Genomic DNA, 17,075 nt, shown 5'->3' with positions numbered 1-17,075 from the left:
TACCACATGGGCTACCACCTCTCCTGGGGTCAATCATCATCAGGGTGTTTCAGCCCCAAATGCCATGTGTCCCCAGCAGCGTAGAGACAGATGTCCTAGCTCATTACTTCAGTCATTTACTGTATTTCAGTGGTCTCCACCTCGCAGCCTATTCAAACCACCTGGAAGAATGTAAAACCCTGATGCCCAGGCCACACCCCAGAACCAGCCAAATCTGAAAACCAGAGCCCCATTTACGAAAGAAGGAAAATGTGTCAAACATTCAGGAATCCGTACACCAAAATGACCTTTTAAAAGTTTGAAAGCATTATTGAGCATTTCCAATTGTATGGAAAAGTCACTTCCACAGAATAATTTTTGCTCACAAAACTCAGATAAATGAAATCCCACTATTTGTAGAATAATGTGCTCCAGATGAAGCTGTCTCAAGTTTCCGTTCAGTTTTATTCTGGTTTCTGAGAATTTCACAAAGAGCAGAATGTTCTCAATAATTCTCTTGAGCAAGTGATAAGTCCTGTCTCAAAAAAATCCTTTGTTGACTATTTTCTAGGTACTTCACAAAAGAGGTCATCTTGACATTTGTCCATCCCCTCTCCCGTAAGCTGGAGAGAAAAAGGGACTTTCCATCCATGTACACTTAACAGTAACCATGGTGATAAGGCCAAATCACCAACTCCAGAAAGCTTTCTATTTATACTGGACACATAAGGACCCTTCACTTAGCGCTAAGAAATCAGGTAGGGAAATATTTGGTTTTTAAGCAATTGTAATCATCAATAAAACCCTAAACAAGTATACCTATAGGTTTTTGTGGGGTTTTATTTTTGTCATTTACTGGCTACTGTTTTAAAACCTGTCTCTTAACACAAGATTTCCCTTTCTGATGCAAACACACAAGCTCATTTTGAAAAATGGAAAGCAAATGAGAGGAGGAGAATCCAGTCTTTTTTTCTATCACCTTTTCCATGTTTACCTCCTCATGTAACCCGTGAAACCGCATCAATGCAGGGTACAAAGACCACTACATGAGAAGGTAAGAAAAATTAGGAAAAGAATATAATTTTCTGGATTAAAAACAGAGTATGAGCTCTTCTGAATTACTGCAGACTCTTTCCAACCCTTTTGCGAGGTGTCCTGGGTGGTCTGCCCATCTCAGGGTCTCTCTTTGGCCAAAGCCATGAGAAAAACACAACAGATTAGAACTGTGCTGGAGGGAGAGTGTGTGTAAACCACAGTATTAGATTTTTGTATGAGTTATTTTACATGGAAAAATAAATTCATGGCTATTCCACTTCATAGATAGAAAAGCTGGTTTAGAGAATTAACTATCTCACCTATCATTTTCTACCTGACGTCAGTCAGGGGAAGGAAAAAAAAAAGATTTAAACATTCCTTTGCAAGGCAAAAACTGCATCTACAAATATGAAATTCTGAACCAGAATTTCGTGACCAGGTCCTTACACGTGAGTCACTTTCCTTTCTATCGTCCACTGCACATTTTATTGAGATCACCAACTGGTATATTACAAATCAGTCCTGGGGTAGGCACTGGGGACAGTGCTGAACAGGAAGACATGATCCCTGGCCTTTATAGCACTTAAATGCTGGATGAAAAGAGAGATGATAGATAACAAATGAGGTGATTACAGACTGTGATTGTGTCTGAGCCAAGTGATGGTGCGAGAAGGGCAGTACTTCAATCAGGTGGTCGAGGAGGAGCTTTGGGAACTGAATTTTGAAGGAGAAGAATGAACTAGCTATTGGAACTGCTGGAAGTTCATCCAGGCAGAGACAACAGCAAGTGCAAAGGCCCTGAGGTGAGAAAGCAGCAAGGAGGCCTGTGGTTGGAATGCCGAGGCGAGGTCGGTGGTGACCTTGGAGGAATGGGCAGGGGCCAGGTCACATAGGGCTCCGTAGGCCATGGCAAAGAGCTTGGATTTTATCCAAAGAGCGACAGAACCCCACTGAAGGGGTAATGTGGGGCCTTGTGTAATCTGAGTTACACTTGAATGATCACCGGCAGCTGTGGAGAGGGGGTTGGAGAGGGGTGTAGGTAGGGAAGCTGAAAAATCACTCCAGGAGCTCCTTCAGTAAGTCCATCGAGAGACGATGGTGGCATGGACTTGGAAATGGCGATGGAGAGAAACAGCAGGGTTAAGTGATGTTTGTGGGTGCAGGGGAGTAGCATAGCTGAGGGAAGGACTGGATCACACGCTCGGCTTACTGGGTGGATTCTGGTGGCATTTTCTGAGATGGGGAAAACCGGGAATGGAATTAGCCTGCAGCATAAAATCAAGAGCTCAGCCTGACCGTGTTACGTTTGGGATGTCTGTGAGTCAGGTGGGAATATCCGGCGGCAGTTGAACATTAAGAGCCAGGAGCTTTGGGAAAGGTCTGGTCTAAAGATATGCATTTGGGTATCACCGGCAAAGAGATGCTATGGAAAACTGCAGGTCTAAACGACATCACCTGGCGTGCGCTTGGGCCTGGAGAAGAGGATTCAGGCCCAGAGCCTACAAAACAAATCCGACATGTTTTCAGACATGGCCAGGGACCCTTTTCTCTCCTTCTCATTGAGAGGTACAGCCTGCATCCCCTCCTTCTGAATCTGGGTGGGCTTCTGACTGCTCCAATGAGTAAGATATGGCGGAAGGGACACCATCTGACATCTGAGACTAGATGATAAAAGGCCACGCAAGCTTCCACCTGGAACACTGGAACACTCGGTGGGGCAGCCCTGAGCCAGCACTCGTGAAGTCGGACTACTCTGTGGCTGCCGTGCCACACAGCCACATGGAGGGGCTTCAGCTCACAGAGCCAGCGGAATCCACCCGCCAGCCATCCTTGCTAAAGCATCACACCAAGGTGAACCAGACAGACCTGCCCATTGGTCAGCTGAATATGACGCGCAGTGACCTCCATCAGGGCCATCTGGAACAGAAGAATCACCCAGCTGAGCCATGCCCCAATTCCTGACTCAGAACTGTCATTACATTCTGGAAACATATACTTAGAATACGGATAAAGCAGAGAGGGGAGATCAGCGGGGAATGTAACAGTAAGTAAAGTTGGACAAAACCCTGGAGAATGTGTGGTCCCAGAAGCTCCAAGAGGAGAACATCTTAAATTCTCTGAAACATGACTTAGAACCAGCACTTCCTACTTTTGCTAACCTCAGAGTCTATGTTTGAACCCAACCCTAATAGGAGTTTAAGTTAGGACCTAAAAGGTAACATGGTATCGTGATGGATGATACTTTAGCTTTGTAGTAGAATAATAAACAGGCAACAGGTACACATCACTGAAAATGCTGAATGGAGAAAGACAAACACTTGGAACTTTGGCTAAAACAAAACAAAATCAAACAAATTCATGCTCAGAATAATCTATACAATGCTAAGAACAAACAACGAGGCCATCTAACCAGTTCACCTGGGACCAGGGCATTCATTGTAATAATTAAACATGTCCTAACTCAATAATAACCCCTCTCCCCAGTGAAATCACATTCATGGAGTTTCTGTGTCCAGCACAGGGGGTGAGAGCTGGACCTCAATGGAGCGCCCCCACCTAGAGATCTCCCTAGGTTTCATAGCAGGTGTGGGCATGTGCAGTGTGTGTGCACATGTGTGCATGGGTCTTAAGGAATTACCAATCAAAGAATTTATTAAAAGAGACCATCAGTTTCAAACTCAGAGAAGTTCAAATAGATCCCAAGTTTTTCAACTCTGACGCCGGCGTGCTCATTCCCATGCTAGCCTTCCCCAGAATGAACTGCACAGAGGACTAGTTCTCCGAAATGCTCTATGAAGAAAAGATCCCGTATGTCCTCAAGTTTGGCTGCCAATGCATTGCGTACACACCCCGCCACCCCAGGAGTCACTTTTCAAACTTCTGACAAGTCCTACAGTTTATACAACTCTAACTTTATTTAATCCAATATTTTCCAACAGTTCTCACCACAGAAGCTTGTTTTCAGCAACCAACTAGGAACAAACAGGAGAATTCACGTTACCCTAAAACACGCAGGACAACGCTTTGCCTGACAGACTGGGGGACCCAGCCCATCCTGCAGAATGTGGCTGCACAAGGGGGAGTTCTCAGCACTGAAAACATCCAGGCCAGCGGACAGACTAGAAAGCCTGAAACACACAAGTACAGAGGACGTTGATGTGTGACAGTGGGTGGCACGGCACATCAGGAGGGAGGGACTCAGGAAGGCTCTCCATATGGGAAAACAGAAAACTGGACTCTGTATCAGACGGCATCTTACGCTGCATTCTCCCACCTCGATTACTTCATGTTTGGCCACGCGACTTGCTGAGACCAGTGAAATGTGGACAGAAGAGGCTGTTCCTTTTAAGCAGAAACGTCTCCCTTTTTCTTTCTGCCAGAGAGGAGCTGCTCCATCACTCTGGGTCCCAGGATGCGGGTGTCATGGAGCAGAGCTGCAGACAACCCTTCAAGGATACGCGGATGGACTAAGAAAGAAACCTTCACTTTTTTTAAGCCACTGAGATTTGGGGATCATTTGTTACCACTGCATAATCTGACAGACCTGGATTGAAACAGACCCTTCTCTTTACTCCATAGGGTGTGAAAAGGCCTAAACAGGGAAAAAAGGCAAAACTGTGGAAAGGTATCTTTTGGAGTCGAGCACTGTGGTCTAACCCAGGCACAACAGGTGCTGGGAAAATTTCGGTAAATTCAACACCACTGAAGTTATACATTCCTTTCGTCAAAAGTCACCACAAGATGCAGCCACTATGGAAAACAGTTTGGAGGTATCTCAAAAAATTAAAAATAGAACTCCTTTATGACCTAAGAATTCCACTTCTGGCATCTATCCAAAGCAATCCAAAACACTAATTCAAAAAGATATATGTTCACTGCAGCACTATTTACAATAGACAAGATATAAAAGCAACCTAAGTGTCCATCAATAGATGACTGGATAAAAAAGATTGGTACATATATAATATAGATTACTCGGCCATAAAAAAAAAAAAATCTTACCATTTGTGACCCCATGGATGCACCTGGAGGATATCATGCCAAATGAAATAAGTCAGACAGAGAAAGACAAATACCATGATCTCATTTATATGTGAAATCTAAAGAACATAATAAATAAACAAAACAGACTCATAGATACAAAGAACAAACTGATGGTTGCCAGATGGGAAGGGGGTTGGGAGCTGGGTGAAAACAGTGAAGGGATTAAGAGGTACAAATTGGTAGTTACAAAACAGTCACAGGGCTGTAAAGTACAGCACAGGGAATATCGTCAATAATATTGCGATAACTATGTATGGTGCCAGGTGTCGACTAGACTTACCAGGGGATCACTGCATAAATTACATAAATGTCCAACCACTGTGCTGTAACCTGAAAATCACGTATAACAATACTGAATGTCAACTGTAATGGAAAAAAAAAAGTCACCTCAAGAAAATGCAAAGACAAGCCACAGACTGGGAGAAGATATATGTAGTACCTATCATCAACAAAGAATTATTCTGCAGAATATGAAGAATTTCAACAAATTAAGAAAGACAAACAATCTAATAGAAACAGGCAAAAAGACCTCAACAGGCACAGAACAGGAAACACTGATGACCGAAAAAGACAAGATGCCCCATCCCATCAGCAACCAGAGAACTGCTGGCCTAAAATACCATGTCAGACCTACTGGATTAAAAAATTAGGAAGTCTGCCACGCCTCGCGTTGGTAATAACGTGGAACTGCTAGCAATATAAATGGCACAACCAATTTAGAAAGCCACTTCATGTTATCTTGTGTATTTCGGGCTCATACTTCTGCTCCTGGGCATAGGCCAGGGAGAGGCACTTCCTGTGTGAGCCGGGGTACATAGAGAACGCTCGCAAGCAGTGCTGAGTACAACAGCTAACAACCAACCAGCCAAAATGTCCCTCCGCCTGAGGACGGATAGAGTGAATGGTGAGGAGTCACCGATAAGTCGAAGTGCATACAGAAGCTGTAACAATACTGTCCATTCAATATAAACCACAGTTAACAGGAACAGACGACAGCCATAACCATCACCATGGACGAATCTTAGAAACATAAAACTGAGTGAAAACGGCAAGCTGCAGGATACGCACAGAATGGTGCCACTTTTATAAACTCAAAAACACACACTAGTAAACAAACAGTACACTTACCTAGGGATACAGATAGGTACTAAGCTAGGAAGAAATGCAAGGAAATGTGAAGAAAAAAGTAAGGCTGGGGATCTCCCTGGTGAGATGTAGGATGGTACCGGGAAGAACGTGGGGCTTCAAAGGTCAGGTTCTGTGCTCCCCGATTGTTACAGGCCCCCCAAAACATAAAGAGGGAAGCAGTGAAGCTTTGGATGGAGCCTGGGTATCGAACTTCAGCGAGGCCTTTCCAGGTAGACTTCTTCCAGAAGGAAGGATGCTGAGGGTGACGGCAGCATGGCTGTGCCCAGGCTCAGGGGACCCTTGGAGGTGCCCTGGATGGGGACCGCCTTGCACACTTACTGTGTCTCTCACTTCACCCCCAACACTGCCCCTACTTCCGATTCTTCTCTCCACTTCCTCCTCTCTCACAGGTGAGCGAGCAAGCTCCTGATGATTCCAGGCCTCAGCCTTTGAGCCACACAACTGATGTCAGGTGGAACAGAGGTGCTGGTGCCTACTAGGCCTCGCCCAAACTGCAGGGTTTTGTGAGCAAAACAGCTTATCACTGTCCTGTGCCACTTTGGGGCTCATTTGCTACGCAGCCTGTGACAACCACAGAACACGTGGGTCTGAGTCTCAGGACCTACAGGAGGCCACCTGAACCCCCCCAGCGCTAGCTCGGCATCACGCCTGTGTATTTCTCTCTCCTTACTGGTTGTGGTAGCAGACGTCTAAAGGTGGTCCCCAGAGATCCCCACTTCCTGGTCTTCACAGACCTGGGTGACCCCCTCCCCCTTCTCCCCTTGATCTGGATCTAGTGACTTGTTTCTGAGGCACAGAATATGACATGTCTGAGATTAGGTTATGACTTCCATCTTTCTGGCTTTGGTGAACCAAGCTGCCATGTTGGACAGGTCTATGTGGCAAGAAACATAATATTTTAAAGATTTGTCTGTATTAGGATAATTTCTTCAGACATCAGGACTCTGGCAAGTTGGAGAAAGAAACCGAAAAACCCTCATTTGTTTTAAGCCCCTTTCTGCAACAACCCTCCCCACCACATACACACCCTACATTTCTCCTTTCCCCCTTATTTGGGCTTTGTCACGTTCAGACAACCCCAATCCTGACACAGAAAGTAAATCTGATTCCATCAGGATTGATGATTTGCGTCAGATGACTCTGGGAATTATCCCCACTGCTAACCTTCTCTCCCACTCCCACCCCTGCTCACTGAATCCTGAATGGGACAAAGCTTTTTCATTTTGTGACTACAAATAAAAGACTCTCAGAGCATAAACAGATGATTTAGTAACAAACTGACTAAATCCCACTCATAAGAAAGCATAATCAGGCAGTCAGAAGCATACCGTTTCCCCAAAAATAAGACCTAGTCAGACAATCAGCTCTAATGCATCTTTTGGAGCAAAAATTAATATAAGACCCAGTATTATATTGTATTATAATTATATTACACCCAATATCATGTTATATTATATTATATTATATATTACATTATAACCGATATTATATATTACATTAATATTAATATTTATTATATAAGACTTGGTCTTATAGTAAAATAAGACCAGGTCTTATATTAATTTTTGCTCCAAAAGACGCATTAGAGCTGACTGTCCAGCTAAGTCTTATTTTTGGGGATGCATGGTAGTTTATCTTTCCTCCCCCAGTGGAAAGAAGGGGACAGAACACCTATGAGTGTATTGGAGGGAAGGGAGGGCCCGGGGTGGGTGTGCTGACAGCTACTGGTCAGCCCTGTGCAGGAATGAAGGAAGCAGTGGGTGGCCACGTGCAGAGGACCGACACCCGGGCCGACACCAGGGACGAGCAGGACGCAGTGCACGGCAGGTGTGCTCAGTTCCTGAGGGGGATGCATATCCCAGATGCCATCCAAGGAGTGCCATCTCACTCCCCGGTCAGGGTCTCCTAGTGCCAAGGTGTTCACTTCAGCACTTCCCTCAGGCTCACTGACACCTCCCGGCGGCCTGAGAGAACACTCTCTAACTAGCAATACTGTCCCACTTTACAGTGAGACCTGTATCATTTTGAAAAACAAATTACAATCTGGACATAGAGGAAACGGGGGACATCTTTATATGGATATTATATTTTACTCAGTGTTTCCCTGGTTTTATCTATAACTAATAATTAGAATAAACACAACTTCTGAAGTGATCATACTGGAAAGTAGGATTTCAGAAGCTATTAATTTTCTTGTTTCCTCATATTGTCTATTTTTTCTATAATATAATGACCATGCATTACTTTGTATGATATTTAAAATTCTAAAATAAAATGAACATTCCTTTCAAGACGAAGTACAGGAATGACGCCAACAGTGGTTAGAAAAGAATGTGATAGTTTATTTTCACTTGTGGATATACAGTACATGAATTTAGAGAGAAAATCACTGCAGGGCCCTGAAGTACCGACACCTTATGACCCCCCACACCTACGTCCGTCCACTCGCTGCAAAGCAGCCCGTCAGCAGTCCGGATTTGGTCTCTGATATAGTTGCTCAAATGAAGTTCTTACCCGAAATGCCCAGCGGCATTTGAGCGCTATGCTACAGTGGGCCTGAACTCAGTTTCAATAGTTATCTTTGGAACAAATTACGCTGATTTACATGTTAAGAATAGGTAGTCTAACTACTTACCCTATTGTGAGTGTTCATGACTGATTTTAAGCTACAGAGGGTTTTCCAGCTATTATTTTCTTTAGAGTTTCTAAAAGCAACAATTCTTATTAATGTTTATAAAAGATAATGTTGAAATAAAAGTAATGAGGAAATAAAGGCGCTTTTAGAGAGATTTAAGGAAAACATAAGATATTATTGAAAAACTGTACATATTTTCAAGCACAACACAAATATTGTAGCGGTATTTAATTGAACTGTTTTAAGATAGTGGTAATTATACTACCTTACATACTCTTCTAATATTTAATCCTCATAATTACAATTTGAATATACAGTCTGACTTAGACCTATGCACAGTTTCTAAAGCATATTTTTCATGTTTGTTTTCACACCTAAATTAAAGTTTACGTTGGTCCTTGATTGGGAGAGCTATACCTCCTGGAAGCACTAAATTTTAGACAGTTAATGATAGCTAACAAAAACCTTTACAGAGTGACAAACATCTCAACAGTGCCATGCATGTGTGAGCAGCTACTGCCTCAAAGTGCACTGTCGAAGCCAGCACAAGATCCTCTCAGAGGCCTGCCTATCTCGAGGAATGACCCCCAAAGAAACCAAAATGCCCAGGAGGAAGTAGCTGACCAACTAAGGGTATTTTGCACACGGGCAATGCTTAAAAAAACAGAGGCGGCTTTGGACCATTAGCATGGAGATAGACTTTACATTCTTTGATTTCATTTACAACTGTTAAAAAAGATAAAGTACATCTGAACTTTTTCATCACACTTACACTGCTGCTCTGACTGTAGCAGTTCTGGCTGACTGAACTCATCCGGCAGCCCAACTGAAACTTCAAAGGAACACCAGACCCCATTCTCCTCTCCTCCCACCCCCGCCCCATGAAGTCCCAGGCTGCTCTGTCAAACTACTTGATGTGTGTAGAAGACTTACATTATAAACACAGCAGAATTAGCTTATTATTACACTTTTAAGAAAAGTTGAAAGATGTGTGAAAAGTATGCTTGCTAACAGTGACTGCTTGCATAATGACAACGAAACTGAGCTAGAAAAATAATTTTACTGTTTTAAATAATGAAAGAAGCTCGATTTTTTAAAATATATATTACTTATTCTGCAGCAGATGACTAAACTGACAATGAGTAGATTCCCTCCATTCTGTGAGCTGAATTCAGGTTACGTTTTAATTACAGAATAGCTTCCATTTATAAATACGACCCTCCCGACGGTAAAGAGATCATCACGGCAGTGACACCAGATCAGTGCGAAGTCATCACCCCCACACAGAGCACAAGATGTGCTTTTGGATAAAGGCTTCAGAAGGACCTCCGGCTGATGTGGAAAGCGGGTCAGTAAAGATTCCAGGTCTGCATGATGGAATCTTCCAAGCCAAGCCGCTTTCCACAGACACAAATTCAGTCTATCTTTTCCTTCTGGACTAATCTGGGAGCATCGACAAAATCTTTGCCATTGTAAATAATAATTAAAAATGTTCCAATGCTTGCAACTCCCCAGAAGAGCACATAGGCCAGTGTTTCTGTCCAAGTGTCACCTGTTGATTAAAAAAAAACAAAAACAAAGGGTTGATAAAGAAAAGTCATTATATTGATACCAGATAACTCTTGGCTGTTTAGCACATCATTACATCAAGTTGACTAACACATCTACAGGAAAAACACAAGAACCTCTCACATAAGTTTTAAACCAGCAGTTCTCCAACTCTGGCGAGCATGAGAATCCTCCACAGACCCCACCCCAGAGTTCCTGACACCTGAGAATCTGCATTTCCAACAAGTTCCCAGGTGGTGCTGAAGCTGCTAGTCCAGGGGCCACACTTGGAGAAGCACTTGACTAAACCATTACACATTATGTCACATAAATAATAATTATTACTTGGAGATTATACGCTTTAATACTACAAGAAACTATTACCAGCAGTTTAATTCATACTCCTATCTATGATGGATATTAGCTACTATCAAAATACCTACACAAAAAATAACCTTACAAAACACACATGCTTCAGAAAAGTTATGCATTAAATTAGCCCAGAGTATGAAACCAAACTCACTAACGTACTTTAATAACATATGTAACACAACTCTCCTGATGTGTATTCTCAACCCTGCGGTTGGCTGCAGGCCAGTGAGCAAAGATCGATTTCTGTTCTGCTTCCTGAATAGCAGAACATCCTGTCACGTCTTTCCTGCAAGAGCACTGGCCTCATCTGTAGACAGGGAAATGTGCAGAGGCCTACGGCCAGCAAGAGAGCTCACCAGCAGAGAAAACGGAGGTGTAGGCTCTGTCCTAACGAGCTGTCAGAGGACACACCGCAGATTTCCCATTCCCTTAAAAACCAAAGGAGGTGCTAGAAATCGGGTGTTATCAAATTTAAACATCATAAAGCTCATTATTTCATAACAATTAACTGACATGAGAAGTTACCATCCACAGCCAATCTCTTTTTACTCAAAAACACAATTGCTAAGTTCACACCTCTATGTCTTACAATTCCTCTTGGGCAAAGGAGACAAGCAGCTCCTCACAAGCCCAGCCGAGGACATGCCCAAAGGAACTGTGCATCTGGTCAGGCCCAGCACACGGTCTTGGCTTTCCTGCCTCTCCAGAGGTTCTGCAGGCAGATATGAGTATATGGCCAGAAAACACAGAGCAGATCAAAATATCAAAACCATCTAATTCAACAGTGGAATGGCCACTGGGCCGCGTTTTGAAGAAACAAAGCAGGGAATTTAGAGAGAACAGGCACGGTCCTCTGAGGGGTCATGGGAAGCCCAAGCTGGCCAGTCCCGGCCTCTGCCTTCCTGCCCCCCAAACCTCATCCAGGACCACTCATGCCACACAGCGATCCCTGTGCCCTCGAGCCCTCAGTCTGTTTTTGTACTGTGAACTAAGGATGGGTTTGAAATTTTTAAAGAGTTGTAGAAAAAAAACCAACAACATGCAACAGAAACCGTATGCAGTTTGCAAAGTCTAAAATATTTATCATCCGGCTCTTTATGGAAAAAGTTTGCTACGCATGCTCTAGAGTGACAGAAGGACGGCTCCTTCCAGGGCGTACAGGGATGAGCAGGCCTCAGCTGCCCACAAGCTGCCAGCGGCGTCAGTGCGGGGGTGGGGTGGGAACGAGAGTCCTTAACTCAGTGAACTTGCTGAGGACATAGTACATCCCAGATACGGGAGACAAAGCCGAAAGTGAGACTTGTCTCTGCCCTCGGAAAGTCGCTGACTCACTGAGAAAGACAAGGGAGTGTGCATGTCACTACCACACCGAGAGAAACACACTGGGGTATGTCAGCGACAGCAAGAGGTACAGCCCCTCTGACAAGGAAATCCCCCAGCACGTGTGAGGTGAAAAGAGGAAAGTGCTGTAAGAGAGGAGCAGGGATTGCCCTGGAAATGAGAAAGGGGAGACGACGTCTGTGTGGGAGAACGAGGAACAGTGAGGGGAGCCTCTGAATGGTGCCCGTGGGATGGGTGGGATTCAGACAGGCTGAGCAATGTCAGCCCAAGGAATCCAGGACCGAGGGTGAAGACGGGAGGGCGCCCCTCCTTCCAGAGCCTGAGGCTGGACCCCTCACAGACCCCAATACCCAGAGCACAGAATATGACTTAATGAAGACAGTTTAATCTTAAGTGCTCATTAAGTGAGTAACACAGGAAGATAGAGAAAAAAAGAAACCCAGTGAAGACCTTGTTAGCTCAGTTCTTAGGCAACTTTACTCTCAATCTATTAAAATTTAATAAGTAATATATTAATCTATTAACATTTATTTGTCCAATAATAGGTAGTTGGTTAAATAAGTTACACATCCATAAATGGAATGCTTTGCAGTCCTTAGAAATAAAGAACATGGAAAATGTTTATATTGCTCAGTGAAAAAAAAATTACAAAAATAATGTAAATATCTCACTTTTGAAAAAAATCACAGACTTACAAAAACACCAACATGTTAATATGGGTAGTTCGTTTGTCTCTGGAAGGCAGAATGATAAAGAATATTTTCTTTTTTGCCTGCCTGTATTTTTAATAATTACTATGCATTACTTTGGTAATAAGAGAAAAACAATTTTTAAATCTTAAGTAAAAAACAAAAACAAAACATTTCTCAAGCTACTGAGCATGTATTTTTCTTCTGGTCACGTCTAAGGTCTAATCTCATCTGCTCATTAAGTTTAAATGGGAAACAGCAACGGTTGAGCACTCAAAAACTGAAAATGCTGTACAAGGAAGTTGAACATTCTAGAAAATGAATATAGGAATGGGATGTAAGAGCAGACTTACCAGCCATAAGCAGACAGATAATGCACATTGAGAAGGCAACCACCATGATGATAGGCAACTGGAAAAGAGAATGGAAGAGAAACATCAGTTCAGAACGCTAGTCGGTGGCTGCAAAGTCAGTGTGTGCTGTGCTTGAAAAGAATAAAACTCTTCTGCAGTCTAACATACAAAGTATCTTTTTTCGACAAAACATCATTATTTAGAAGTTCAATCACAACTGCCCAAATCTAAAAGCGGCTGAGTCCTAAGATCTGAAGAGCAGGACTTTGTTCGAAGCCAAGGGGAGCCAGGTGGGGCGAGGTCACCCAGGTGAGACTCAGGGCGCCAGGCCCTGCTTCCACTGCAGGCCACTCTGCCCACTGGCTTGGGGCCCTGGAGAGGCTCCTGCAAAGTCTGGTGAACAGAGGAGTCAAAAAAGGAGAGCGGTGTCGGGCCACAGCGTGCTGGCTGCACTCCACCCTGCTGCGCTCAAACTGAAGGTTTGTGGCAACCCTGCGTCACGCAAGTCTATCCCTCCCATTTTCCTAACAGGCTCAGGTGATGGTCAGCATTTTTTAGAAATAAAGCATTTTTGAATTCAGGTGTGCACACTGTCTTTTGAAACAATACTATTGCACACGCAGTAGACTATAGTGTAAACTTTTCTAGGCACTGAGAAACCAAACAGTTCCTGTGACTCCCTGGATTTCATACTCGCGTCACTGCAATGGTCTGGAACCACGCCTGCAGCGTCTCCCAGGTCTGCTTGTACCTGGCCTTCCAGGTACAAGTGTGCCTCCAACAGCCCCTGAACATGAGGGGAGGGGAGTCTTCCTGAAATGAGAACCCTTCCACGCCCCCTCTGCTTTTCTATTCTCCCATTAGAAGGATGTCTGAAAGAAAACAAATGCTCCAAAGTTATTTTACTCCTCTCTCAGATCTTCTCCTTGGGGAAATTCAAGTATTTATATTCCATCCAGGACAATATATAACGTTTTAAATCAAGGGCAGCTGGCACCATCTGTACCTTCTGACACAATACTTTCTTAACAATATGAAAAACATAAAGGTTTCTTACAGCCAGGAATTTCAAATCCCTTGGAACACTTAAAGGACTGTGAGATTCTAATTCATCCACTGAATAGTTCCCAAGAAATAAGTCTATGGCATCCTAGAACAGAAAGAAGAAAACGGTTAACTCCCAAATCACTGGTGATTACATTACTAAAAAATAGTGCAAAGATACAGCCACCCAATAACCAAAATTTAGTATCAAATACAAACTTACTTGTCTAAATCCATCAGAAAAGTTGTTCTTGTAATACCGTATTAGTGAGTTCCAACCATCCTTTATAAGTCCCAACTGAGTTCTTTTCCCGGTTCTGGTTAAAAAAGGTTAAGTTCTGAATTACAGATTTGCATATTAAATCCTCACAGTTTTACAGTGTGAGAGTAAGCGGACAATAAGAATGTAGCATGGAGAAAAGGGAGTTACAGATTTTCAAAGTCAACCCTGAACATATAAAGGAGACACCTCACAAAGAAACCACTCGCAGGTCCAAGTAATAAGTATTCTCTTTCTACAATTTTATCTATCAAAGGAGGCACAAAGAGAGAAACCACTCAGTTCCAGTTGCAAAGACAAGAAATAAAGAGAGAAACACACAGTCCAGGTTTCATGGCATGAAACAGCAAAAGCCTAAGAAATCTTATTTGCTCTCAGGGAATCCACATAACCAGCAAAGACCCACCGGCATTTGTGACAAGTGCAGAACGCCCTGACCTCTCACCACCCAGCGTGTCCCCAGGAGCAGTGGAGCAGCGTCAGAATCAGGTGGGCGCTTTTTAGAGGTGCAGCACCTCAGGCCCTGCCCAAGACCTGCCGAACCTGCCGGGGTGAGTCAGTGCACAGCTTCTCAACTTGCTGCACCAGCCCCGTCAGGCTGAGAACCTTCCCGGCGCCCTGCCATGACCCGTCTGCAGTGAGGCCCAGGCGCGGGTGCCTGAGAGCTGCCCCAGTGACCCCAAAAGGCCCCAGAACCGTCACCTGCTGAACTAGAATGCTATTTTAAAAGCAGGGCTTGCCTGGTAAAGTCAGTCTTCAAGGCACCAGTTCCTGCATACTGTTTGGCACAAGCATTTGCGTTGTCAGCCCAGGCTGTGAAAAAAAGTGAAAACCAGCTAAGACTGATTAAAATGACAACCAGAGTGCTGAATCCAAAATATTAATTTATTTCAAAATTTGAGTAACTTTGCCTCTATTTACCTACCATTTTTATAAATCTTCTCAAATTCATGTTGTTCTTCAATCTTCTGCCCCACATGCAATACTCCCAGTCTCTGAAATAAGAACCACTCCCATGTTTATGTATAGTACATTTCAGCACACACGATTTAGGACAAGCAGACAGTCCCCAAATCGTACCATGTGGTTCCTGGCTGCAGGCGGGTGATGGAGACGCGTTCCGTTCCTTGTGTACAGGGGGTCCCTCCCAGCTGACCAGCGCTCTCCCGCCCAGGCCAGGCTGCAAAGCCCCTCTGAGGGCTCCTTCCCCTCCATAGCGCCCACTGTCCCTTGGGCCCCAGCACCCCAGGAACAGCAGCAGGACTGTTTGCTCTCAGGGAGAGGGGCAGAAGGGGAAGGGGGGCAACGGGGGCTTTCGCTCCGGTAGGATTCCAGCGGTGCTTCCTCCTTCCCTGCCATCCCCCAGTCTCCTACTGCCTTTACTCTACTATCCTCACAAATTCACATCCCCAGCCTTCCCCACCCCCAAACTGACGCCCACCCCAGGGAACCTCCGAGGATCGATGACTGCTGCATCTCTATCTCCACACACTGCACATGCGCACAGCCCCTTGCATATAACCTTAGAGGGTTCCTGGGCACTGTCCCCGCCCCATGGACTCCCCTTTGGGTTCACTGACCAGATCAGTAACCCCTGCCTTGGTCTCTGTCATGAACTCTCAACGTCTCAGAACCACCTTACCTCAGACCACCTCACGCTCTCTCTCTACCTCAGAACGGGCATTCCCACCCGCAATGGCCGCTGAGGAGAAACTCTGCCCTCATTGGAAGGGGACAGGCATAATTGGAGTCCCACACTAGCTGGCACTGACGCTAGAGTGGCTCCTTCCTAAAGACTCTCCGAAACTGGTTAGGCTTTAAAATACTGTACTTAGCATGTAAAACCGTTCAGTATAGATTATAGAAGCTAAACAGGTTTTTGTTAATCACCTTGGAAACAACCATCCCAGTATTGTTACTATTGAAAAGTATACTGATGTCAATCCAACAGGCTGACGAGGACACGAACTAGACAATGCTCCAGTGCCACATTAGGGTTCAAGGACAATGCATCCTAAAGGAGGTATTCTACGTCCATAATCCCTCCCTGGGGACCCCAAAACTGTTATGAAAAAAGCTGGATGCTTACTATTTAGAGGAACCACTGGGGATGCATTTTGTTTGCCCCTCACAACAAATGTCAACATGATATGGAAATTTGGGCTCTATATAGTCTTAATTCCAAATATAAGCAGAAGAAAAAATATAAGTCTATTTTTATCAACAGCACAATCTTAATGGTAAAGGAAAGCTGTGTCAGAAGCTTTTTTACCTGGGAGTTAATATCCTTTGCCAGTAATAAAAGAGATGCAAATGAAAACAACCTTGAGGTACTACTCTGTACTATCAAAATAGAAAAAAAAAGTTTTAAATAAAAGTAATGCTGGCAAGAGTTAAATTAGTGGATTCACTTATTGCTGGTTGGTGTCAGTGTAAACTGTCATGACCCTCTTGGAAAATAATATATATATTCTCTTTAACCCACTAAATGAACTTCTAGGAATTAACTTGAAGGAAATAATTCAAGTTAATAATATATGCCAATACATCCTCTACAGTGTTATTTATAAGTCAAAAACTGTAGTAACCTAAATGGCTTATTATAG

The 17,075-nt window shown here is 43.9% G+C and overlaps 2 protein-coding genes across 3 annotated transcripts in view; one reads left to right on the top strand and one right to left on the bottom strand.

Moving 5' to 3' along the window:
- SLC6A20 (solute carrier family 6 member 20) overlaps positions 1-10,403 on the top strand; it is a 46,231-nt gene extending 35,828 nt beyond the window's left edge. Inside the window, exon 12 of one of the 2 annotated variants that reach the window (XM_081073118.1) lies at positions 10,036-10,403. The gene's annotated coding sequence lies outside the window, so the exon portion shown is untranslated. Of the gene's footprint in view, positions 1-130; positions 797-10,035 lie in introns of those variants that run through there. The other variant, XM_081073119.1, reaches the window with a different exon arrangement.
- The window catches only part of SACM1L (SAC1 like phosphatidylinositide phosphatase), a 49,799-nt gene continuing 41,252 nt past the window's right edge, over positions 8,529-17,075 (bottom strand). The window contains exons 15-20 of the mRNA XM_081073122.1: positions 15,395-15,464; positions 15,210-15,282; positions 14,413-14,506; positions 14,203-14,295; positions 13,146-13,203; positions 8,529-10,394 (exon numbers count right to left, since the gene is read on the bottom strand). Coding sequence (XP_080929248.1) covers positions 10,258-10,394; positions 13,146-13,203; positions 14,203-14,295; positions 14,413-14,506; positions 15,210-15,282; positions 15,395-15,464 — 525 coding nt within the window. The 3' untranslated portion in view covers positions 8,529-10,257. The remainder of the gene's footprint in view (positions 10,395-13,145; positions 13,204-14,202; positions 14,296-14,412; positions 14,507-15,209; positions 15,283-15,394; positions 15,465-17,075) is intronic.

This window comes from Rhinolophus hipposideros (assembly GCF_964194185.1).
Source record: "Rhinolophus hipposideros genome assembly, chromosome: 14".
Lineage (NCBI taxonomy): Eukaryota > Metazoa > Chordata > Mammalia > Chiroptera > Rhinolophidae > Rhinolophus > Rhinolophus hipposideros.
This window is presented reverse-complemented; position numbering and strand designations above follow the sequence as displayed.